This window comes from Manis javanica, chromosome 1 (assembly GCF_040802235.1).
Source record: "Manis javanica isolate MJ-LG chromosome 1, MJ_LKY, whole genome shotgun sequence".
NCBI lineage: Eukaryota > Metazoa > Chordata > Mammalia > Pholidota > Manidae > Manis > Manis javanica.
Window position 1 is genome coordinate 17134693 of NC_133156.1, and position 27764 is coordinate 17162456.

A 27764-nucleotide genomic window follows, 5' to 3' on the forward strand; every position below is an offset into this window, starting at 1 on the left:
GCTCTGTGGGAAGAATTTCCCCTTCCCTTGTGATGGCCCCGGGCTGGGGGCCCGGGAGACGCGCTGGAAATCCCTTCCCGGCACTGGAGGAAAGTTACTTCATGGTTTCCCTTAGCACTGCTATGAAACACTAATTTCAGAAATTTCTCTAAAGATTAGAGAAAAACTGTAAGGATAGAGAATATATATGAATCATGAAAATAGTGTTGCTTATAATATATGTATACAACAGTTTTTGCCAGCCTCAAATACTACCTTTTTCATTCTAGACTTTCGCTGTCCCATACGGAAGCTACTGAGCACTTGACATGTGGCTAGTACAAACAGATTAAAATACACACTGAATTTCAAAGGTTCAGTATGCAAACAGAACATAAAATATCTCAGTAATTTTGCATTGATTACACATTGAATTATAATATTGGGTTAATATGTTATTAAAATTAATTTCACCTGTTCCTTTTTGCTTTGTTAATGTGGCTATTAGAAAAGTAGCTGGCATGTTTCTATCAGACCGTGCTGCATGAGCCTTCCGTCCCTTGCTTCTTTCTGCGGAGAGGTCCCAGGCAGTGAGGGGCAGGGCAGCGGGAAGACCTACAGCTCTGGGGGCTGGAGGTTTGGCACAGAGAGTCTGCCGGGCCTGGGCAGGTGGAGCAGCCTAGTCGACGCTGGGAAATAGAGTGTGCTGCTCAGATGCGAGGTCTGAGCTGCAGGCACAGAGCTTTGGACCCTTGCCCAGTGAGGAGATGAGACTAGAGCTGACAGCTGAAGAGGGGGCCCCGGGGCCACTGGTATGTAAGAAATGAATGTTTGTAAGTGGATCCGTTGAAGGAGAATACAAGAGAATGATCAGCAAAGCAAACAGACTACAACAGTGAGGGGTGGGGAGGCCCAGGCAAGGAAAGTTTCAGGGAGAAAACGGTTGGCAGTGCCTGGACATGACTACAGACGCTTCGCCTGTCTCTCAACCCCCACATTTACCTAGTCAGTAAGCGCTGTTTTCACAATTTGTTCCTCAAAACCACACTATTTAAGTTACGCTTGTGTATCTGTTTCCTCCCAATAGACTGAAGTTTCAAGGTGGGGACGGAGTCATCTAACACAGTGCCTGACATTCAGGCGGTGCTCAGTAATTGTATGTGGACCTAAACTACGTCCTCAGTTAAATGAGTCTGAGCTTGGGATTTAAGGAAGATTAAGACTGAGCAAAGATAGTGATAATGTCAGAGAAGAGTAATGTAAACAAAGTCCGTGACCGTTTGGACAGTCTGCGAGCCAGCCTGCCATCAGCTGTATTCAGAGCCTTACCGACCCCACCTCGGTGGCAGCTTGCAGGGAGCTGGGCTGCCCGGAGTCAGCGGATCCACCCCTGAGATGAACCACTTGGTGCCCGTGGCCCAGCAGCCGCCCTCACAGCTCTCGGGCCTGTTCCATCTCCCGGTTACACGGTGGCCAGCAAGCCCCACCTTGCTGCTCTGGGAACGCTTACCGTGCTGAGCGTAAAGAAAATGATCCTAAGTCGTTTTTGGCAAATGAGGAAACATCCAAATGTTTCTCTAATTATAACTGTTTAACAAGATGTGGAAAAACAAGGAGGGCACGAGAAGGGCTGGTGGAAACCAGGAATTTAACCCTCCAACCACATAACCCAGAATTTAGAATGCTTAAGTATAAATAACTCCCAGGTTGCTCCCCAAGAGATGCCAAGACGGCAGAAAGTCTGGAATGATGACGAAGCTCCCAAAGCAGTCTGACCAGAAACCTTCACCTCGGTAACCACGTCAAATTTATGGGCGGCGGCTTTCACAATTCTCTCTAATCCTATGTCCTTTCATCCCCTGCCAGGAACTTCACTCATCTTTTTTACCCAAAAATGTAAATTAGTCTTAGAACATACGCAGGCACCTTGTTAATACATGTAAGTGATACGCGCTGAGAGGATGGAAAAGGAGTCTCTGCCTGCTCGGCTGCTTCCGCGGCCTCCTGTCGGCCCGGCACTCCGCGCGTGCGCCTTCCGCACTGTCTGCACGGCTTGGCCAGAGGCAGGACCATGTCCTCGTCTCTGCCAGACACTGCTGCCCCCTGGCTCTTCCCTCACCCTTCCCCTAGAAGCTGGACAGAGGCCACAGGAAGCTGAAGGAGGTTAGGAAGGGGCCACGGGAAGAGAGGGAATGCCGAGTATGTCCATGTGGATGGACAAGGGAAGTGCCCAGGACTCTGGCGGCCCGAGAGAAGGCTGCCGGTGCGGAAATGTCCTCTGGACAAGCCTGGTTTTGCTCACTCGGCCCCACCTGCCTCTGCCGCCTCCACTCCAGCCCTTCGTCTTTTTGGTGTTGCTCTTCTTCCCCAAGGCAAAGACCGTATCTTCTATTTTCACAGCATGTAGTATTTGCCAATTGCGAATAAGCTTTGAGTTGGAAGCCTGAGAAATGGGGAGAGTAGCTTCATTCTGGAAATTAGTGCAAGATAATAAAGACGGGCTGAGAAAGCTGGGGATATCTGGAACCCAAGTACAGCCTGGGTGGATAGTCGGCTGGTACCCATCAGTACAGCATAAAGGTATTGCAGAGCTGGTCACTACGCATGCTCTATTCGTTGCTAAATGTTTACAATACTACCCTTGGTTATATCCACTGCAGCGTGCCTATAGAGACCCCTAAGCATTGCTCCCGAAGGCCCCTAAGGCAGCAGCGATCCGCCCCACGCCAGAGTCCCCTCTGCAGGGGCTGCGCTTCCACCCCAGTACTGGGCGGCTCCTCCCTCAACTCGTCCATCCTAGGCTAAAGACTAGCCCCGTTTCGCAACTGCCCAAGGAGCTCGCAGAGAGGGCTTGGCCCCTGGGAGTTCAGCCAGACACTGGGGACCCTGCTCTGTCTGCAGGAGGCCTACAGTCTAGTAGAAAGGTAGACTCTACAAGGGGACCATAAGGAAGACACTGGGCTATTTTAAATAAAGCACTCAGTTCCCAATAAAGATGGCAGTACACAGTGAACTTCCACTCCCTCCTTGAAACCCCACTAAAATGTAAAGGGGCTTTTTTTTGGGGGGGGGGTTGTTATTATTCTTAAGCAAAAAACCATAAGAAAAGAGAGAATTTTGAAAACTGGAGAGCAAAGGTCAAGTGTTAATTTGGCAAAACAAATAAGAAAAAACACCTGATAATGAAAAGCCAAGGAGCAACGCAATTTACCCAGCACAACCCCGACACCCTTCCTGAGTCGGAAGACCCGGGGTTGGAGGCGGGGGTCTAAGCAGGAAGGTCAGCCGGAAGTCTGCGGAGGAAACAAGCCTCCAGGCAGCCAGGCAGCTGCGCCCGGAGCCACGCCCGGGGGTTTCCAACCCGGGGGGCCGAGTCCGGGTGGGGACGTAAGGGAAGGTGGGCAGGCGCCCTTGCTGAAAACAGAGGGGTTCAACAAATGCTTACATGTCGAAGAGGGACTAATGACCCCTTTATTTATATTTCTCAAATATGAATTTTTGTGTTGGACGTTTGTTAAGTAAAACTAAACTAAGGTAAAGATTTTTAAAATAATAGTTATCTGTAGTATAGTGCAAATCTCACAATCATGAACCAAAATCCTTAAGATCAGATATGTTTCAGAATTCAGAAAATGTATGTTTGCTTATTTGTTTAGTTTTTTTTTTTGCTGAAGGTATAAAGTGTGTGTGTATATATATATATATAAAACCTTACATTCTAAGGGGAGTCTAGGGGAGCCCCAGAAATTAAATACATTAATATTTCTGCAGTGAAATGTGTGAATAGTCACATTAAATGGGATAAATAGGGAGTAAAATTACCCTATTTGGGTCAAGCTTTCCTGCCAAGTTAACTTTAATGCCAAACATTTAAAGAAACAAAACAACTTGTGGTTTTTCAGAGTTTTTTGGGTTTCAGAATCTAGAAATGGAATCAGGACCCATACTTGGATATAGGGTGTACCCTTCTCACCTGATGCAATTTTTTAAATAAGCAACACAAATTTTCTGTGCCTCATTTTCTTCTATAAAACAAAGTATGGCAATGTCTTCAAAACTAGGTAATTAAATGTGCAAGCTTTTACCTCTTCAGTCGAGTGTTTTATTATTAAGATAGATAATCAATAGTAGGAGAGGTTATCCAAACGGATTCTGTTATCCAATGAGCATATCGCTGGAACTAATCCTTCGGATCAGTGCTGAGAACTCTTTCTCCATGACTAGGATCTTCAACAGCACCAGGAAGGCCAGAGGGTCCAACTACAAACACACACAAGAGGTGCAGTAGAATGGTGACAAGAAGGGAGCCCATGCCTCTCCCCTGGTATCTAGGACCCCGCACCATCCCCACAATCCCCACGCCCTGCCTCGTTCAAGAGTCTGTCCCCTGCAATCACCCAGCCTCCTGTATCCAAATCAAAACCTTCTCTATGTCCCATTCTCTGAGGACCCAGCTATTAAGATTACAAAGTTATTAATAAATTCTAATTCATGCAAATGTGCAACAAGTCCGTTGAGTCAATATGTTGCTCTCCTGGATAACACAATTTCTATTTTGTTTCAAAGACATGCTTTTACCCAAAGCAGGCATTTAGGGAAAGGGAATTACCCTTCCTAAGAGCCTGTTATTTTTCAGGCACTATGCTATTTCACACAAGTTATTTCATTTAATCTTCATTTGCTATCCACATGACAGGTTGGTAGTATAAACCTATTTTTACAGGTGAAGAAATCAAGGATCTGAGAGGGTAATTTGTTTAAGGCCACAGAGCCAGTCAGCAGTGACTTCAGGAGGGGACCCATCCTCTTTCCCACACTCTCCCCCATCTACTTAAAGGAGTGACAAAAATCTACACGCCCTGGAGGCCGGCAGGAAAACAGGCGGGAGTACAAACCGGACTTGCGGCTCCCAGAGTTCCCATTTACCCCTGAGGCCCCCTGAGTAGTACTTACGCCAACCACAGAACAGGGAGGCCCTTCTTAGAGTTGTAAAAAATCTGTGCAGCACGCATACAATTCCTCAGTAAGAATCTTTTGATCAGCGATTAGGGGTGACTGCTCTTTGAGAAGACCGGGTTCACAGAGCACAGTTTAGCATGAAAGTGGAAGATGGACATAAAAAACAACACTTTGGTCCAGAAAGTGTCCTTGACACAAAACATCCAAATTTAGCAGGTAGGAAAGACTCCCGAATTGGCCACAACCAAATACATCCATGCTCGTCGCCTGCTGCTTACACTGGTGTCACAGTGGAGCCGCCTCCCTGGGGAGGGAAAAGCACTCCCCCACTCCCGTCCCAACGTCAGCTCCGTGCGAGCAGGACTGCTCTCGCCGCCGTCCCCCCAGTGTGCAGAGCAACGTCAGGGTGGAAGCAACTCAATACATTTTGGTGAACAAATGAATGAGTTTCCTCACCTCCTTTCTCTCACTCCTCATAGCCTCTCACCTCTCCTTACACTCTATCTGTATTACATTTTCTAGTAGTTTCTCCAAATCTCTCAACTCTTTAGGCTCTCTCCTTTTTGCAGCAGAACCAGGCTTAAAACAAAAATGTTTTCACTGGTATATGTGTCTATCAAGCTGAGAAATGGGAACACAGCATAGTCTTAGAAATAAGAGTTAAAATGAGAGAAAACATATGGTAAAATGTGTAGTGCATTCAATTCTTACCAAATGCAGACACATATACACTGAAATAGGAGCAGCTGTGTTTATTCATAATTCAGGCATTTGAAAAAAGTGCGATGTTTTTTAGTGTCAGCTTGATGTCAGATTGAAAACATAACACGAGTCTGTCTACATGTTTTACCTCTTATCCTAAAGGGTCTTTAAATATTTAAATATAACCTATATCCCTCATTCCCAGCTCTCAATCCCGTATCATTTAGGGTGGGAATCCCTCCTAAACTGTGTGTTGACAGATGTCTAAAGTATGTTTTAACCAATAAAGTTGGAAAATAAATTTGGTAGCAACAATCTAAGCTTTGTTGTATTTCACTAAAAGATCTACATTTAATAGAAATAAAAACATCACATGTACAAGAGCACCCAGAGTTGCTATGGCAACAGACTTCATTTTTTATATTTACTTTCCAGTCGCAGTGCATATGAGCAAATAATGTCGGCATCCACTTCCTTCTTTTCATACCGAGGTCTCTGGAATAGGCTGTACTTACAGTTCAAGGAATTCTTATTTTTTAACCAATCTTCTTCTGTCTTTTCTAGGGATCATAATAAAAAAATATAATAAATATTTGGCACAAGGAATTCTCATTTTTTAACCAATCTTCTGTCTTTTCTAGAAACTCTAGTCAAAATACATAAATAATATTTGGCATTCAGGTTACGTGTGTACTATCATTTAACTTATGTGGGCACCCCCCCCAAATGACAAAAGAAACATAAAAACCACAAATGTCAATTTAAACATTGAAAGTATTTGGATATGTGTGTGTGTGTGTGTGTGTGTGTGTGTGTGTGTGTGTGTGTGTTTAGGTAGCAGTAATGTCACCATAAGAAATGAAAATAAATAAGAAGAAAAGGTATTTGGTTTTACTAACTGTAAAATGAATCTACTTTTCCCACAGCTGTGCTTATACGAACAGTTAAGAAATACCTACTATCCTGAATTATATAATTCTATGTTTCACTAAACCTTGATTTTACTCTCTGCTTCAAAATGTACCCCTAGCATTGCCTCCGGGAACATTTAAACCACTATCAACTAGTGTCAGCAGAATGCCGGCCACCCTCTCCCTGCTACATTATATATAGAGTGTTGGCTTTTCCAGAATTTCTAGTGCTTTTCTAACCTTCCCAGCCAGGCCACCCCTAGCCACCTGGAAAACTAACAACCTGTCAGAGCAGTCATGTCCCTCACTGCGGACCAGAAGGACACACCAAGTCAAGTAAATACGAACCTTATTTGCAGCTGTTACTCTATCATAACAGAATCAGATTGAAGGCTGGACAGGAGAACAGATGTAATGAACAATAAAGAACTCTCCTAAATTGGGCACCTCGGTAACGCACAGGGGGCCCTTAGACCAGCCTACACCACAACCACGTTAGAGAATTAGATGCAACTTTCTCTTTGGGACAGATTGAAAGAAGAATGCATATATTATCTACCCATCCACCATACGCTCTATTGTACAATAAGAGATGTAGCCCTTCATATGATACTCGATGAACAGGTTTTCTCCCATTTTTTTTAGGAAACAGTTACAGAAGTTCTCCTTAGAAAGCCATAAAAATATACCTCTACTGAGGTCTTCCATTGCAAATAAATCATCTTCAGCGTCTTCCAGATGAGGGGAACCACACAGTCACCAGGCAATAAAGATTCTGTGAAAATCAAGGGAACAAATTTCATCTTTCATGTCACACAGATTTTTACCCTAAATGTGAAGATACGCAATATGACATTCAGTCTGACATAATGGCAAGTCTGGTTTGGAGGGTATTTCCGTGGTGACTAAAGCAGGAGTTTGTCCATTTCTGTTAGTAAATACTATTCATACATACAATGAAATTCTTATGTCGACATGTAAAATAATTGTATCATAGTTCATATTCTCACGTAAGTATAAGTATACACATATACACATATATAAGAGCTTCCAACAATACTGTCACAGGGCATAAACTTTAGATAGTCATCCCTTCCTGTGACATGTATAAAACATTGCAACTACAGCAAGTTAATGTTTTCTTGCAAATCGCTCTTTCCACGTAAGAGTGTCTGGGGGGGAAAAGTCCTCACAAATAATTCAGGTGCTTATAAACAAGTCCAAACGTTGATATATACATATCAGCCATACCAAGCCACACAAAACATTTTTCCTACACTTGCACATCCTAACAACATAGGTAGTTCAGTTTCTTCAAGCCTACAGATGTCTCTACTATAACCCCACTGTGTTGGCAGAGCTCCTGATACTAGGACTCACTTGTGTTCCCTCTCTCACTTACTAGGCCACTGACTATAGACAGACCCGAGCTTCCCTTGTCCAGCCTAGCCAGACAAATCAGTTGACAGCTTCCACTTAGTTTTCTCCTCTCCTTTTTTAAGCACACACCATCTCCAAATGTGAAATTCTTCCCCTGTTTTTCTTTTAAACCACATTTGTATAAACACTCCTTATAATTCATTTCCACATTGAAGCCATTCCACACAAAACTGTAACTCCACATTCTCTTCAACAATCCGTTTAGCAACTGCTGACCTCACTCATAAAATATTCATAAGCTTGTCACTTATATTTTCTATGTGCAATAATTTTGTTTGTTAGTCTGGTCTCCCCACTTAGAAGGTAAGCTATTTGATGAATGAGGTCTATTTTCTCTGAAAAGCTTTCCAAAGCTTAATTAATGGATGCCTTATCATCACTGCTGATTACGGTGGTAGTGCGCATTCTAGAGAGGAGGCTGAGAGTCTCTTCTCACCGGTGCCTGCCCGTTTTCTGGCACAGAGCTAAGGCAGTGATGGCTAATCTTTTTGGACCATGGTTGCACACACCCAGCCCCTACCCCCCACCCTCCATCCCCTGCTGAGAAGCTGATGAAAATCTATGGACTTTCTCCCAGAAAAATGGCACAAAAAATTTCACATACAATTTCAGAATATGGATCTCAGACTAAGATCCCTGACCTACAATGACTTCAATTACCTTTTAAAATTCCCCAAAGCAAATGCATTTTAATTTTAAAAATTGGTATGTTTCTTTAGGGCATCTAGGAGGATAGAAAATTGCAGCAAGCAGTTAAGACGTGATTATTTATGAGAGTGTATAAAAAATGATAAACATGATGCCAGATAAACAAGGGCAGGTTGATAATTGTGGCCTCCCTGACCCTGAAACTTAGCCAACCTTGGGCCTGAGCTGTGGGGACTGAGTTCGCCCAGAACAGCAGAAGTTTAGGAGCAAAGTAAAAAATCTCTGCAAGACAAGCTGTGGGACAGGAGCAGGGCCCAGTTACCCCGGGAGGTATAGGAGAGAAGGAGTATACAGAGGAAAAGGGGAACTGCAGCGATCAGAGCTCTGCCCTCTCCGCTGTGCAGCTTCTGTCCCCTAGGGGATTCACGCGAGTGCACGGACCCACTAACACATGCAGCTGCCTTACAGATAAGGAAAAGCTGGGAAATGTACTCCATTTCTTCTTTAGACATTTAACATATTAAATATGCTTGTTATTTCGAAGAAATTTACTTAGAATATTAAAAACATATTTTCACTTGTTTTATTCACACGTGGATTTTTCGTTTCCAAGAAAACAATCTTAAGAGCCTCAAAGAACCTTTTAGTTGAACCAGACTCCTTCGTAGGCTTCTTTCCAGTAACCCTCTCAGTTTTTAAAAATTCAGTTCAACTTTTTAAGATACTTTCTTATCATTGAATCTTCAGTGTCCCCACCCCTGCCCTTTACTATTCCTGTATCTGTGAGGTGTACTGTGAATGAGAAAGGACAGGACCACGTGCCAAACGAGGGCAATGTAGAAAAGAGATTTTTTTTTAAAAGTCCATTTCTATTTGTTACATAATCACTGTCTGCCTACGTCACCCTTCATTGTTCCCCGTGTCTATTTACATTGAGAGTCCAAGTATTCTAAATGCTCAAAGACGCTGTGACCCTTGTCGTGGACGTGGGCCTGGGGGGCGGGACTCTGCAGCTGCAGCACCAGCTGCCCTGGGGCTCCACTTGCACAGCTGACAGCGTCACAAGGTCAATCAGCTGCGTGAAATCATTCACACGAGGAAGCAACACCTAAAAAATTCCTCACATCTGTTAAACTGGACTTTCGATTTGCAGCAAATGAACACAATTTACCCAGCGGAACTCCAGGAGATCCAAAAAGCTTCACTAGTTGAGAAGCGAACCCTTGTGACAACGGTTGCCCAGAGGAACCCGAGTCAGCGCCCGTCAAAGCTTGGTTATCCTCGATTTGCAAGAACGGTAATGCCTTAGATTCGTCCCTTGTGTTTTGCTTTTCATCAGAATTTTCATTTAAAAAGAGAAGATCAGAACTGATCCTAAAAGAGTATAAAGTATCAGGTTGGGTACTTAAAATTTCTGAAGAAATAAACCCTATGTCATTTGGTTTATTATCTACTCTTGTCTGAGATCTGAAAGTCAAAAATGAGTCCTTGCTTGAAAAAGATACCTTCCAAAAGCGAGATGTATATTGCAGCCCAAGAGAAGAAATAGGGTTTTTGTAAAAATACACGGGGTGCCTTTGTCTATTAAATGACAGGTAATGAGAATAAAATTGTCCACCAACATTTAGAGGAAAATGTTGGATAATATCAAAGTAAAACCATGAAGGGTAATGATTGGAGATGGTAAGTTTTTGCTTATTCTCCTCTTCATTATTTATTTCTGAAATTCCACCTTGTTCCTCTTCCAAAACAATTTTGAGTCTATGGCTTTCTGATAACAAGCCACATCTCCCCCTTACTTTCACGCCGATATGACTCTGTCCCAGTGAGGTAAGGTCAGGTGCCAAACTGAAAATCCTTTTCTGCCTCCTTCTCCTACTCCTTGCTGAGTGTGGGGCAGCCTTTGGGATGTCCAGTCTAAGTGAGCAGTTTCCCAAGATACCTATTTCTGTTTCTCGGACTGAATCTGTATTCTCACTTGGAGGTGACACATCTTCACTTTCTGTCAATAGCTTCTCCTCCACCCACGTTTCTGGACCGCTCCTGGGGCCTGACGCCCCTTCAGACGCGGGGATCAGTTTGATCGGTGGCCCCTTGCTGTCGGGACCGGCCCGATTCTGCCGTCTCTCTCTCTTCGGTCTCTGTTCACATGCGAACTGATGAGGTCCCACAGGCCAGCTATCCAAACAGGGCTGTCTGTCAGGGCCCAGCTGTGATTCTTCGGCAGATAAACTGTTTGAGCAAAGAGCCCAATGATTATGTTTAGTTGTATTTACTCCTTGCCCCTTTCTTAACACCTTATCTGGAGTTCTGGATCCGTACTGACGGCACAAAACCGTTTCATTCGGGAGGCTTCTGTGTGCCATCTCTCTCCCCTGCCTAAACGAGCATGGGGTTTCAGAAAGTCGGTCCTGGATGTCCGTGATATACCCATTTCCAACATGCTTTTCCACCTTTAGGCTAGAGCAGTCACCACGTGCTACACAGGAAACATTCCGAGTCACTGTCGGAAAAGTAGCAGAGCTTTCATTCGGCATCGATGACAGATTTAGAAATGAATCATCATCTTCCTTAGGGAGGAAGTTCTTCGGTGTTTTGTCCAGCTCGACTGCAGACAAAACATGTGGAAAACTGTCTTCGGCTTTTGTGTTTTCCCGTCTTCCATCTTTACGGCCGTCCGCTAAACCTCTTAGTTCATTCCCGGGACCGCCGGCGAAGGCACAGCCCGATTCTCTTCTGGTCACGTCCAGACCTTCCTCTTCCCTCTGAGATGGCTTCCGATCTCCCGGCAAAGTGTAACTTCTGGTTTCAAATGGGTTTTCCTCCAGGGTTTTGCTATAACTGTTCTGCCTTTTATTTCTTTTTCTGTTTCTCTTCTGTTTGGTTGTGATGAGCCTGTGTCCAGTTTTCTTCACAGCTCTTTCTCTGAAACAGAAGAAAATTTGTAACCTAATTATTTGTATAACATTAGGAAACCAAAACATGACACTCTTAATGTGCGGATTTACAAATCATTCGTACAAGAGACTCTAAGGGCTGTGTGTGTATACTTTGTACTATATTTTAAAATCACTTTAAAAAAGAGAAACACTTTAATCCTCTAAATTAAAAATGAGGTAAGTACACTTTGAGAAATTTACAATTCATTTTTATATCATTTAATAAAGCAATACTTCATGAAAATAATATTTTCCCTAAGAAAATAGTTTTTATATATGTGAAATATTATTTTTTACTTATATATATATAACCTACCAATAAATATCTTGGGTTTTTGTAACACCTTGAATTTTGATAAGCAAACAGTGACTGGTATAGTCTCAGAATGGCCCAATTTTAGTTGCTTTAATAGCTAGATTTTCTCTAGACATAAAAATGTTGGCAGTTAAGTCGCTTCATCAAATTATAAAGAACAGTTGATGATGAATGGCAAAATCCAGTAATTGAGTGAGCAGCTTCTGACTGCCTAGCTGGCCGTGGCTCTAACCCAGAGGCTCTACCACTACTTAGTGGGATATCTGGAAACATGTGAGGGCATTTCTGGTGGTCACAGTAACTAGTAATGTGTCACTGGCACCTGGTACTGAGACCAGGGATGTTCCCACTATACAATGCTGGGGACAATTTCACAGGGAAAACTCATCCCCCACTAAAGAGTGACAGTGCTTTCATTGAGCACCCTGAAGTTCAAGCTCCCATTCAGTGAAGACAGTCTTTGATACTAAGAGAAAAAGGAGGATTTAGGAGATTTTTTAACTCAAAATATAAAGGTCTAGTTGTCTTCTCTTCTATAGGGTACAGAAAGAGAAATAGTAAAATGCCATGAGGAAGGACAACAGACACTGAGGAAAAAATCCAGGACACGGGAACAGAAAAACAAACAAGCAATTAAACATGTAAACAAACATGGAAGCCAAAAGCAATGCTGAGAAGAGAAGTCAGTTGATTGACTGGGCGTTAGACAAAGAAACTTAGTAAACCTACCCTGGGTCTCTGCCTGGCTTATTCTGACCCACGCTGCTGCACAAGTCACACAGGCAGGAGCCCTGAATACCCTGTTCTTCATCACCTAACTGCTGCGGCCTTGTTCACACATTCCTGGACGTTGGTTTATAAAGAACATTAAAGAACACTAAGTTACTGAGAAGCTGTAATACCAAGAAAGGAATGCCAGCTTCGGTGGTAACTCTCCGGCATGATCAGTTCCGATACTCATGAACGTTCTAGTTGAAGTCCAAGGTGCAACAGCAGTTAGGAAATTCACCCTGCAGATGAGCATAGGCCATTCTAAAAACAAACTCTCCTGTCTTCACCCAAAAGTAAACCATCCTGGGGCAGAGAAAGGAGGGACAGAATGGGTAGAGTTTGTTGTTTTATTCATTGGACTAAATGACAATGTATTAGGACTTAAGACTCACTCAGGGACTGGTGAGTCTGTGGAGCTGAAACTTAATGTGTAGTTACTGCCCCTTTAATAAGCTCCCTGCTGTCGAGGGAAGAGCCCTGGTCTGTGGCAATGGGATTACTAGATATGGTTGGTCACAAAAATGTTTGTGACTCTTTATGCCATCAGGAATTCTAAGAGCCAAAGCTATTTTTTTTTAATTGGCTTTAAAAGAAATGCTATTTGTTACACATTATGTATTAAGGCTGTTTAATTGCTGTACATGTAAAATACTCCTAATTTTCACAACAGCCCTATATAGTTAGGCAAATGCTAGTTCTATTTTCTTCTCAAAAAGGCAATGGAACCAAGGAGACGCTGAAAGATTTCTCCAGCTACTGCCTCTGTGTAAAATAGGATGGAGGTTCCTCAAAAACTTAAATATAGAACTACCACATGATCCAGCAATCCCACTCCTGGGAATATATCCAAAGGAAATCAAAACACTAACTTGAAATAAAATCTGCATCCTCATGTTCATAGCAGCATTATTTACAAGAGCCACGACATGGAAACAACCTAACCATTGATGGATGAATGGACAAAGAAGTTATGGAGTACACACACATACACACACACACACACACGGAATATTATTCAGCCATAAAAAAACACACGAAAATCCTATCATTTGTGACACCACCAATGGGCCTTAAAGGCATTGTGCTAAGTGAAATAAGTCAGACAGAGAAAGATAAATACCGTACGATCTCACTTATATGTGGAATCTAGAAACAAAACAAAACTCATAAAGAGATCAGATTTGTGGTTATCAGAGGCAGCGGCTGGGGAGGGGGATTGGAGGAAGGTGGTAAAAAAGCACAAGCTTTCAATCATAAGATAAATAAGCACTACAGTTGTACTGTACAACACAATGACTATTTTAACACTGCTGTGTGTTACACAGGAAAGTTAAGGTACATCCTGAAAGTTCTCAGCACAAGGAGAAACGTTTTTTTTTTCTTTTCTTTGTATTGTATCTATGAGAGGTAATGGATACTAACTAAACCTACTGTAATCATTTCACAATATATGTAAATCATACCATCATGCTATACACCTTAAACTTATACAGTGATGTATGTCAATTGTTTTTCAATAAAACTGGAAAGAAAAAAACTTTGCCCCAAGGTCACAGGGCGACTGGCAGGATTCAGACCAAGGCCAATGGGCTCTAGAATCCACACTCTTTAATATTATGCAAAACTGCCTCTCAATTCTAAAAGAGAATTTTACAGAAGCATTTCCCTCTTTCACTTCCTTCTCTTCTTCTTCCTCTCATCTTCAAATTCTTACACGTGCATAAACATAGAGATACTAAGCTGGCAAGAGTCCAGTCCTTTTCATGAGTAGCACTTGGGCCTTGACTCGTACCATCACTAACCTAATGGTGTCCTGAGGCTTTCTGCTTGTCCTCTCTTACTCTGGGTCACAGTAAATAAACAACAACAGAAAGGGAGAGGAGGTGGCGTGGAACAGGATCCAATTCCCCAATTGGAGGTTATGTCAAAACTCCATATGAACAATGAGAAGACAGGGTAGGTGCCCAGTAATTTGGATCTGCCTATGGGCACAAGGTCTCTTCCTGGAGTTAGTTCATTCAGCACAAGACGGAGGTAGTGAGAAGTGATCACGTTTTGGATATATTTTGAAGGAAAAACAAGCAGGACTTGAAAACAAATTGAATACAGAGTATGAGAAAAGGATAAGAATCAATTATGTGTGCGAGGGCTATGGCCTGAACAACTGGAGGGATGAAGTGGCCATTCACTGAGACATAGACGCCTATGGAAGGTTTGGGAAGAAGGATGCTAGATCAGTTGCCTCAAAGTTCAGCTCACAGTCTGAACCAATAAACTAATCTGTCCTTATAGCAGAGGTTGGAAAATAAAAAAGATGAGGGCTTCTCTAATATTCCTCAAGGGTTCCTTTGTGTTTTACCTGGATTACAGTCTGATAGCTCTTTCGTAGGAATCTGCTGCTGATCAAAATTCATGATGCCCGCAGAAAAGTTAACACAGTTCATGAAAGAATAATATGGCTTGAAAAATAAGCTACCAGAGTCTGGGAGATCACACAATTTATTAAAGCAGTTTGCTTAAAGAGTTAGTCAAAGGAGTCCCTAAGGATTGGATTCCAACTGAAAATACAACACAATGCCAAGAAACATAAAAATCAGAGGACGTGACTCTACAAGGAGGCATGCCAGAGACTTGTGCCAAGTTCTGCACCACTGAAGCTCTACATAACCACCATATTTGTTCCAGTACTTGGACCAGGCCTTCTGAAAAGGTAACACAAATCAGTAGCAGGACTTGTGAAGCACCTGGGAGGAAAGGAAAGTGATGGAGGTGGTGATGATGGTGTTGACTTCTGTTAGAACGTGTGTGTGTTGGATGTGACTGGTCAGTAGATGTCTTCATCTATCTATAAAGTATGACAGACTCATCAAACCTGTGTCAAGGCTCACTAAACTTGATCTCACTTCTGCTGATTCATTTAGGGATGACTGGCACCATGAAAAGAAAAGAATCATCACTAAATAAAAGTGAGTCATGGAGAGGAAGTGAGGAGTCAGAGGCACAGGATGTAGCTTTAGAAAAGAAAAGAAGGAGTAAGAAATGAACAGAAGGTAACAAGTCTCTGGTAACTAACATTCTGCTTTCTAGATGATGGCTTGGAATCCAAGCTTCTGGGCAGGGATGGAGGATACTTCTTAAGAATCAGAGCAAGTGTGTTTGCTCAGAGACAAGTTAGCTTTACCAGGCGAACGGCGACCTGAAGAGAGGGCAAGAGACTATCCAGATGAGGCCAAGACTGACTACTATGGACAAAAAGAAAGAAAAGAAAAAGTATGCTAAGTGCCTAGGAATCTTCACAAAAAAAATATAACTAAGGGGGCGGATATAGTATTTCCTATTGTAGAGGCCTATATACTGATTTATGAAGCATGAGCAAGAAATGAAGTAATACTCATCAATTACACCCTACGCAGATCATAACAGAGCGGCCTCACAGCTCGTGGCATGACTGTGGCTGGGATTCCAGGCCTAGGTCCCAGTCCTGTCTCGGAAATATGCTCACGATGGCATCTTGCGTGAATCCAGTCTCCCTTCCTTAACATTCCCTCCTTGCAGAGCTGCAAAAACCATTAATATAAATGGTGTTCAGTGACCTCTGCTTAACTAACAGGACAGATCGAAATAACTCTCTCCGCTGCTTCTGCGTCATGTGATGACACACAGGCGCCCAAGACGGCCGCTCTCTAGCCCGACCACAGGCCGCAGCTCCCATCGTTTAGGGCTGTGTATTTACAGGCAGTCAGATGGGTTTATTCCGAAGTCTGCTCATACTAATCATAATTGTTACCATAACTATGTTGTTTGGTTAAACATCATGTAAACATTATTTCAACAAGTAGACTATGAAAAGATTTCTATACGAAATTAAATTGAAGGAAGTGAATTGAAGGAAAAAGTTTCTATACAAAATCAAATTGAAGCAGGTGAACCAATAAAGACGAGGCACTAAAGAATTGTTTTCAAATTAGGTGTGGAGAGGAAAATGATAAAGTTTGCTTAAAAATAATACGAAACCTATAATTCTGTACTCCTCTTGTTTTGAAAATTTCTTTGGGTTCTCCGGTTTACATCAATAGAAACTAGAAATTCTTGACAAGGCATTACAGGTGTGGTTTATACATGAAAAATGCCAAACTTCACTAAACAGAACCATACGTAAAGATTGGTGAATGAATGTACATGTAAGCACACATTTTAAGTTCAAATAAAATGTTTAAACTATGTTTATTTCTTAATGATTGCTTATTTTAATCAACATTTTTAATGAACCAAACTAACCAGCCATCTGTCCCAATCATGTTAGATAAAAGGACTTTTATCGTAAATGAAGCTTCTAGCACAGTGGCGGGTATCTCATAAATGGCAACTCATTTTTACATATATTAACAACAATAATAACAATTTTATGTATTTCAGTAAGACTCCTAGGATGCAATTCATGATTAGAATGTTGCAATGGCTAATATGATTTATGCAAAAAGAACATCTGAGATAGAAGACCTGCAAAATTCTCAAAATGTGATTTATTTAATATAATGGCAAATGATTAGAAGTAGAGAAATATTGTCTTTTAAAAGTGGCCATATACAGATTAACTGAAAAATCCACCATCTTTATCAGAGATTAAAATACCTTTCTCAGTAATTGATAGAACAAGCAGACAAAAAAAAAAAAAAAACAGAGAGAGAGAGAGAGAGAGCAAGGATATAGAATCTATAAATAGCAAGTTAGTAGAGCTCGATGTAATGGACAAATATGGAACACGCCATCCAATAACTGGAGAAAACACATTCCTTTTAAGTCCAGCTGGAATATTTACAGAAATTAGGCCATAAGACTAGCCTCCACAAATTTTAAAGAATTATTAATGTGCATTCTCTGAACATAATGCAATTAACTTTGATATTAGTAACAAAAACTTATTTGAATTTTTAAATATTAAACAATTCATAGGCAGAAAAATAATGGAATGGAAAAATATAGAACTGGATGAAAATTTTTAAAAATTACATATAAAAATGAGCTTAAAGGGATATTTGCCATAAATGTTCACATTAAAAAAAGGAATTTACCATAAAATTAAATTAAAGGGTTTACCACACAACTGAAGAAGATAGAAAAAGAAGAGCAGAAGACTAAAAAGGTAGAAGGGAGGGAATAATAAAGGATAAAAAGATAACAAAGGAACAGAAAACAAACATCCTACAGGCAGGATCCACAAATCCAGAAGTTGGTTATTTGAAAAGATCAATATAAAATACAAACCTCCAGTGAGATAAAACAAGGCAGAGAAAAAATAAAATTAGTCTTAGGGATGAAAATGGAGGCACAAATGCAGATACAGAAGATGTTAAAACATAAAAAGGCTGCAATGTTATTTACAGTAGTAGATATGGAAGCAATGTAAGTGTCCATCAACAGATGAATGTACACAACAGAAGAAAATGTACACACACACACACACACACTGCAATACTACTGAACCATAAAAAATGAAGGAAATCTTTCCATTTGCTCCAACATGAATGAACCCTGAGGGCATTTTACTAGGTGAAATAAGTCAGACAGAGAAAGACAAATACTATAGATCTCACTTGTATGTGGAATCTAAGAACAAAAACAAAATGAGCTCATAGAACAGAAAACATATTGGTGGTTGCCAGAAGCATGGAGTGGGGGGTGGGCAAAAAGGGTGAAAGTGGTCAAAAGTACTAACTTCCAACTATAAAATGAGTCATGGAATGTAATGCACAGCATAGTGACTATAATTAATAATACTGTATTGTATATTTAAAAGTTGCCAAGAGAGTAAATCTTAAAAGTTCTTATCACAGGAAAAAATGTGTAACTCTGTATGGTGATCGATGTTAACTAGACTTGTTGTAATCATCATTTTGCAATATATACAAATATCAAATCATTATGTGATATACCTAAAACTAACATGAAGTTATATTCAATTACATCTCAGTTTAAAGAAGATAAAAATACCATGAATAACTTCATGCCAATACATTTGAAAATCAAATGTATAAATAGCTAGAACATACAACTTATTAAAGCTTACTAAAAAAGAAACAGAAAGCCTGAGTAGTCCTCTAATGGCTAAAATAATAAAAGTTAAGTTTTTCTCCCAAAAAGAAAACTCCACGTTCAGGTGATTTTTCTGAAAAATTCTATAAATACTGAAGGAACTGTTCACTATAAATATTATACAAACTTTTCCAGAAAAGAGGAAAAGAGAGAATACCTACAATTCTTTGCATGATGCTGACATGGCTTGACAGGAAGTATATAAAAACGGACAATTACCAGGCTAGTTTCATTCTAAATACAAAAATCATAAACAAAACATTAGCAAACTACTTCTAGTAATGATTAAACTAATAATACATAGGATGTAGCTGGATATATCTTGGGATTTGCAAGGCTGGTTTACACTAGAATATCAGTAAACATTATTCACCATATTTAAAAAACATAAGATGTTTTTGAAAACATAAGATGTTTAACCTATGTTAAAGAAAAAAACATATATAAAAGCATTTCAATAGATGCAGAAATTTTGTTTTATTCATTTCCCACTAACGACTTTAAAACTCTGAACAGCCAATCATACTTTAATAACACACAACTCTTAGAAAACTAGGAATAGATAGGAACTTCCTTAATATTAGACACTGATCTTATTGCAAACATCATTTCTAATGAGGAAATAGCAGAAGCATTTCTTTAAATCAAGAACAAGACAAGGATGCTTATTATCACCATTTTCATTCAACACTGTACTAGAGCTCCTAAGCAAAATAGTTAAACAAGGAAAATAATGAAGAGATATAAATGTTTAAAGGAAGAAACAAAAATTTTATCTTTAGAGATGACACAATTATGTAGACTTGTGTAAATAATTTTTAAAACTATATAGATAAAGAGAAAACAAGTAGTGATTCTACAACATTTTGCTATGCTGATGGACAGTGACTGTAAAGTGGTTTATAGGGGGGACCTGGTACAGGGGAGAGCCTAGTAAACATAATATTCTTCATGTAAGTGTAGATTAAAGATAAAAAAAAAAAGAAAGAAAAGGGGGATTACTCCTTGATAGGATAAAACTAACTGTAAATCAACGATTAATACATGCTTTAAATATCCTTAATTTTGATCACTTAAAGGGTGTCAGATGATTGGCTATGGAGGTACACTTTTCTAATAATATTCCTTTCCCTTAAAAAAAAAAAAGCAGTTCCTGTGTGGTGACCTCCAATGAGTTCTACACAATGGTATAAAGGGCATATCAAAGTGTGGGCAAAGGGTCTGTTTGTTTTTATACAGAAGATCAAAGCCTAATTTGGCTACCCAGAAAATGAACTAAGAGACGATATGAAGAACAACTTCCAACATTAGCACTCTCTGGAAGAGTCATACCAGAAGATGATCATCAAAAAACCTCAACAAAGATCCAGGCGTTGCTGCAGTTGTAGCTGCATCCATCCCACTGGTTCCTGGACTTGCCATTGGAATGAAGAAGGAGATATCTAAGCTGGCCTGTGCTTTCAGTAAAACAACAAATTTGACTGGATCTATACAGTTGGAACTCAACCAAGAATTAGGAGAAGTGCAAGTTGTAGCGCTCCAAAATCTTACAACTACAGACTATCTACTGTTAAAGAACATATGGGATGTGAACAGTTCCCAGAAATGGGCTGTTTTAATTTGTCTGATTTCTCTCAGACTGTTCAAGTACAGTTGGACAATATCCATCATATCATAGACAAATTTTCACAAATGCCTAGGGTGCCTAACTGGTTTTCTTGGCTTCACTGGAGATGGCTGGTAATTATAGATCTGCTTTGGTTATGTAACTGTATTCCTATTATGTTAATGTGTGTGCGCAATTTAATTAGTAGTTTAAAACCTATACATGCTTAAGTTACTCTACAAGAAGATATGTCAAAGAAATAATCAATCCTCCCATGTTTTCTTCCATCTGCTACCTCTATAGCTTTTCTTCTCCCTTCCTAATTACAACCCTTAAATAGAATTCATGCCTCATATCGAATTCACCGAGTATCATAATTCCTCCAAGTGGTAAAGATACCTCAAGACAAATGCTGGGCATAGAAGCCACAGGGCATAAATCTGCAAAGAAGTAAAAAGCTAACCTTTTCAAACAATATGGCTTCTCTCTCACTTACCAACTTTATATCTCCCTGTATGGCCCCGGAAGATGACTGGTTAGCCAGAGATGGGTAAGATTCCTCAAGAGGGGAACAACCTAAGACAGGCACAGTCGCAGGGGGGGCCATCAGGTGAGAAATTGGGGATCAACAGTGGTGAGGCTTAGAACCTCACCCCCCTGTTTTGAGAGAAATCTTCTGCATCCATGGATGTTTTAATGCCCTTGTCTAGCTTGGATTAACACATAGTCTACAGGCACACACCTGATCATCTACATTTGCTCTCTTATAACACTAAACTATGTTTTCTACCTTTATCTTGCATCTACCTACCACTTCAGCATTTTATTAAAAATAATAAGAATAAGAATAATAAATGGAGAAATGTGGGATCCACATATAAATCAAGTATAAAAATCAAACAAATATTCATATTTGACCTGATTGTTTATAGTTCATAATGCATGATCAAAACCAAAAGTTTCTGTGATGACTGCCCTTGTACTGTTCACCATGTAAGAACTTATTCACTATGTAAGAATTTGTTCACCATGTAAGAACTTGTTCGTTATGCTTCAGAAGATTGGAGACTGACGTGAATTAGGCTTGGGGTGGATTAATGATTGTGCATTGAGCATTGACTCCCCTATACAGAATTTTATTGTTGTTAACAACCATTTGATCAATAAATATGAGAGATGCCCTCTCAAAAAAAAAAAAAGAACTATATAGATAAATCAATACCATAAAGAAGAAAGTTTAACAGGGTTGCAGGATATAAAATTAATTTTTAGAAGTCGAATGCATGAATGATGTCAGCAAAAATGGTGGAGTAACAAACTCCAAAAGCCTATCCCTCCATGAAAGCAATGAATAAACTGGTAAGGACTGGCAAAATCAAAGCTATTGGAAATCTGGAAACTAATCAGGATTCACAGCTACCAGGCAAATGCTTAATAAACAAACAAAAAAATACTTGACTCTCAGTAAGAGAATTTTTTGGATGTTTTAAACTTACTCTGGTACTGTCTACTGTTCCCCAGATCAGCATAAATCCTGAAGACAACAGTCTGCAACCTGAAGACAACTGCAGGTTGCTAGTACCAGAACAGAGCTGAACTCATTCTCAAAGAAATGTGCTCGTTTAGTGGCATCCCTAGCTCAAAGGGCTTGCCTTTTTTTGACTAACTCAAATTCTCTTAGGAATAAGGTGACTGCCCAGAGGGCATCTATTGAGTACATTTAAAGGCAAATGCATTAGCCACTGCCACCTCGGGCAAGGAATAACAGTAAATATAAACAAAAGACAAACCAAAAAGTTTGAGAGGAAAGGCTGAGGAGTGAGTCATTTTAGAGAATAAGAGCTTTAAAAAGTTCTCAGACATTCCTGGGAATCTGGAAGACCATGTCATGCCAGGGCTAGATGTGCGGTCAGAAAAGCACTGAGAAAGCCCTAAGGTCTCACTTCTGGCTGACCTTCAGGAAATGAAGACAAGGCAGAGTTGTAAACGGCCTTAGTGGGAAGGTGTGCACAACACATACACAGAGCCTATCAGCAAAGATGGAGATTTTTTTTTTGGTTCTAGTTGTTTTAAGAAACCTTTGTTGAATCATCTGATCACTAAGCTAATGGAACAAAGACTTCAGGTTACACCAAACAAAGAATACAGACTTCATAAAATTAGTGCAGAAAAGAAACTATACAAACAAAAATTACAAAAAACAGTAACAACAACCCCTGGGAAGAAGGAGAATCTGATTACAGGTAGGCCAATGTCTAATTTTCAATAAAAAGTTAGTATGCAAAGAAACAAGAAATGGTGGCCCATTCACTGGAAAAAAGTAACTGAGAGAAACTATTCCTGCAAAAGCTTGGATATTGGTCTTACTCAACAAAGACTAAATCAATTATTTTAAATATTCTCAAAGAACTAAAAGAAACTATGGACAAAAAAACCCTAAAGAAAATCATAAGACCAGTGTCTAATCAAATAGTGAAAATCAATTATCAGGTGGAAATTATAAAATCACAGAAATTTTGGAGTTGAAGAATACAACTAGCGAAATGAAAAATTCACTAGAGAAGTACAACATGACAAACAGGCAAAAGACAGACAGTGAACTTGAAGACAGTTCAGTTGGAATTACCAGTCTAAGCGGCACAAAGGAAAAAGAACGAATTAAAATAGAAAAAGCTTCAGAGATCTCTAGGATCCCATCAATCATGCCAACATATATATAATGGAAGTCAGCAGGAGAAGACAGAGAGGGACAGAGAGACTATCCGAAGAAATAATAGCTGATAATGTTCCAAATTTGATGAAAGACATTTATCTACACATCCAAGAATGTCAACAAAGTCCAAGCAAAAAATCAAAGAGATCTATACTGAGATACATTGTTAGAAGATAAAGAAAGAAACTTGAAAGCAACAAGACAGAAATGACATCAAATACAGAGGATCACCAAGATGAGATTCACACCAGACTTCTCATCTGAAACTATGAAGACAAGAAGGCAGTGAGATTATATATTCAAAATGCTATTCAAAAAGAAAAAGACTACTAACGATGAATTTTCTATCCAGTAAAACTATCCTTCAAAAATGAAGAAATTCCCAGATAAACAAAAAATGAAAGCATTCATTACTAGAGGACCTGTCCTATAAAAATGCCAAAAGGAGTCCTTTGGGCTAAAATGAAGAACACACTAGACAGTAATTAAAATCCATATGAAGAAAAACGAACAATGGTAAAGGAAACATAGGAAAGTATATGAGTCAATATTAATGTATTTTTGGTTTATAACTTATATTTCCACATTTAAAAAATAATTACATAAAAAATTATAAATCTAGGTTGATGGGCACAATGTTTATAGATGTAATCTGTGACAATAACCATGAAAAGGTTGGAGGGGACAAAGCCCTAGAGTAGCAAAGTTTTTATATATAATTGAAACTCAGTTGGCATTAATTCAAACTAGACTGTGATAAATTAAGATGTTAATTATAACCCCAGGGCAACCACTAAGAAAATAACTTAAAAATGTAGAGTAAAAGAAATTGGAAGGAAGTAAAATTGGCATGCCATAAATAATCTAACATAAAAGAATGCAGTAAAAGTAATGAACAAAAAAGTATGTATTATATGGGAAATAGACGTCAACTACATATACCAGCAATAATGTTAGAAAATGTACTTTAATATATGCATATACAGACATACATATATGTGTATATACATATATTAGCATATAATATACACATACGCCATGTAAGTATTTACCATACCAACAAAAACATAGAGTACCTAGTATCTTGGTGCCATGGATCAGCCTAAGGTGTAAACCTAAGGTCTTTTTCCAGGTCTTTTCAGAGCTTGCATACTTTCCTCAGCATGAACAGTGACTTTCTAATTTTCTCTCTCTATACAGTTGCTTTGAATGTCCTAATCCTTGGTGTCTGGCTACCAAAAAGCAGGGGATGGGGAGAAAAATGAGAAGGAGGAAAAAAGTGTTAGCTCTCTTAAGTCTCCTGGAAGCCAATTCAGCCAAAGAGGGGCTTGCAAATACGAAGGGACATACAACAAAAATGGCCACATCCCTCCTTGTCTGCACGTTTGTGCTTAGAAGCAGCAATTAGTCATCAGAGCACAAATTCCCTATGTTTGGAGGACAGTCCTTCTTGCCTGTCTTGGCTTCTGCAAACTGCACGTGCTGCTTCTGAAACCTGTGCCCAGCTGCCTGCCTGGCTGGGGATGGGAGATGGGCAGCTACTACTGTACTAAGAACTGACACTGACTGAAATAACTGCGATTTACTGTCCGAGCCTGCCCCCTGGAAGTTGCAAGCCTTCAGTGGACTCTATTGCTATAGTGACAGTTATCCAAGTGTGGAGACAGATTGCTGTTGCTTCCTGTTCTTTTCAATAAACAGTGCTGAGAAAATTGGATATTCACATGTGAAAGAATGAAGTTGGAACCTTACCGAACACCATATACAAAATTAACTCAAAGACCTAAATGTAAGATCTACAACTATAAAACTCTTAGAAGAAAACATCAGGCAAAAGCTTCACAACATTGGATTTGGCAGTGATTTCTTGGATGTGACACCAAAGACACAGGCAACAAAAGAAAAAATTGACAATTGGACTTCATGAAAATTAAAACATTTGGGAAATCAAAAGACAATATGAAATGAGTAAAAATGAACCCACCGAATAGAAAATACATACCAATCATACATCTGATAAAGGATTAATGTCCAGAATATATAGAGAACTGTTAAAACTCATAAGACAAAAACGACTTGATTTGAAAATGAACAAGGACATGAACAGACATTTCTCCAAAGATACACAAATGACCAATGAATACATGAGAAGGTGCCCAGTCTCACTAATCATCAGAGAAATACAAATCAAAATTACAATGAGCTACTATCTCACACCTGCTGGGATGATATTTAAAAAAAAAAACAAAAATAACAAAAAGTCGGTGAAGATGTGAAGAAATTGGAACCCTGTGCTATTTCTGGGAATGCAAAAAATGGTGCAACCTCTATGGAAAACAGTATGGCATTTCTTCAAAAAATTAAAAATTGGATTACCATTATGTTCCAGCAATTCCACTTCTGGGTATATACCCAAAAGAACTGAAAGCCGGGTCTGAAGAGATATTTGCACACAAATATCCTTACAAGGAGTAGAATTCATCTACTAGTCAATATTTTAAATAGATTCCAAAGATATAAGGGGGTAGAAGTAGAGGGAGCTGTTCCTGAAGCTTGTGGCCAAAGCCACGCTTACCCAGCCTCCCGCTACCTGCCTGCAACAGTGACTAAACTTTCTTTTTTCCAGCTTTTTTGAGGTGTGATTGACAAATAAAACCTAGAGTTTTCTGTAGACTAATTTGAAGCCCAACTTCTTGAGACTATCTTCCTCTTCTTACTTTATGAAGAGGCCTCAGATTCATCCACATGCTAACCCAAATCACTTTCATTCTGCACCCTTATCTACCCCAAATAAATGCCAATATTCATTTAGTTATGCCAATATTCAGTATCCAAGGCTTCTCAGAGGATCTGTAAACTCCCTGAAATTGGAATGAAGTGTAAATATGTACATGAGTGCAATTTTTACAAGGAGGGCCTTTAGCTTTCAATGGATTCTGAAAGTGGTTATATTATGGAAAAGGGGTTAGTTAAGCCCATTTCTGGCTCATCATAGCATAGCTTTAATTTGTACCTCAAATCTTATGCTTTTTTTTTTTTCTTTCCTCCTTAACCATTATTCAAATTCTTCTATAAATACCTCACAGTTCGTCTACCCGAGTCTCTGGAATAGTATATCTCAATGCAAATGGTGACTGTGAGAGTGTGCTTTGCTACATATAACAATAACAATAACAGTATTAGGCACAGCAGTAATAGTAGTTTAACTCTGATCAGTTTCCTGGACCCAATTCCAATGTGTATAAGCATGTGGGAGGGGGTCACTTAACACCAAGCAATTCTTGAACAACAGCAGGGTGCTGGTGACCCAACTCAATTCTGATGCTATCTGCTGGGAGACAGCCCCAGATTCACCAGGTTAAGGGCTCCACCCTAAAGACTGCCCTCCACACCCCACTCCAGATGCCTGCCACGTGCCCCAGGCAGTTAACCTGTACTTTTGACCTACCAGTGACAGAGCGGAGCTTCCAACAACCTCGCCCTTAGGTTCAATTAATTTTCTAGAGTTGCTTACAGAACTCAGGAAAACACTCATGCTTACCAATTTGATAAAGGATACAAGTTAACAGCCAGTGAAGTGAAATCCGAATAAGGAAGCTTCTCTCCTCGTGGAGCTTGGGGCCTGGACGGCTGGCACGCGGAGGCGTTCTGGTTCCCCAGGCCTAGGGGCTCTCCCCCGTGAGGAGCAGGATGAGCCAGGCACAGAGCAGAAACTCTCCTCAGGGAGTTCGTGAGGGCTTCATTGGATAGTCATGATTGACTGAAGTATTGGCCATTGGCTGATTCAGCCCCCAGCCCCGCCCTTGGGGGAGGGTCCAAAAGTCTCATTAACATAACAAAACACCCGTTTCACCTTTTAAAAGTCTGCAGTGTTTTCAGGAACTTTGGATGAAGACCAATATACCTAGGGAATATATATTTGGTCAAATGAATGACCAAATATGTATTTCTTATGACTCATTATACCACAGTGACTCAGCCCTCTTCCAGCCTTAGCAGCTAGACCCAAACAAGGCCCTTTTGTTTTGTCAAAGAACTTTATGGTATATCACAGTACAAAACTTAGATGTGTTTATGTATGTGTGTGTCCATGTAAACGTATATAATTTAAACCTTCATGGCTGTTGCCTGTATGTTCCAGGGTAAAGGGCATATAGGGGCCTTCAAACATATTTGTTGCTGGCCTGTGAATGGACACTGTTGACTTACGCTTATCTTTTTGTATATCTTAAATAATGAATTAAAGTATCAATAAAAGTCATACAAAATTAAACCAAACAATGCCCCAATATCTTAGAATATATCCAATGCCTGATTCATAATGGATAATCAGAACTTATTTAGTAAGTGACCCCTTTATTCATAGTGGGTTGTCATTATATCGATTATCACTCTAGTTAATGACAAAAAGTGCAGGGATCTTCAATATAGCTGAATGTATACAATAAATTGTTATAGTGGGGCTTTATATATCTAATATATAATTATGAAGTAATTAAATTAAATAAATTGCCTATAATTAGACTCTTCAGTCATATTTCATATAGTTTTCCTATCAATAGGTAGGAGATAAAAAGATTGCTTCTACCCTAAATCCTGGAGAATGAAAGCAGAGATTGGCCATTGACTGATCTAAACTAAACATAGTTTTATATAAATGTTCATATTATTTTACCTAAGAGCAATG

General features: G+C 39.8%; 1 protein-coding gene across 6 annotated transcripts in view; it reads right to left on the reverse strand.

Moving 5' to 3' along the window:
* Window positions 1-27764, reverse strand: part of LOC108394304 (NEDD4-binding protein 2-like 2) — a 96278-nt gene that overhangs the window by 21272 nt on the left and 47242 nt on the right. For 2 of the 6 annotated variants that reach the window (XM_073228999.1, XM_073229013.1), the window contains exons 7-9: window positions 9811-11564; window positions 7241-7326; window positions 4065-6200 (exon numbers count right to left, since the gene is read on the reverse strand). In XM_073228999.1, coding sequence (XP_073085100.1) covers window positions 6177-6200; window positions 7241-7326; window positions 9811-11564 — 1864 coding nt within the window. In that variant the 3' untranslated portion in view covers window positions 4065-6176. Of the gene's footprint in view, window positions 1-4064; window positions 6201-7240; window positions 7327-9810; window positions 11565-27764 lie in introns of those variants that run through there. The other 4 variants (XM_037012445.2, XM_037012470.2, XM_073229010.1 and 1 more) reach the window with 3 other exon arrangements.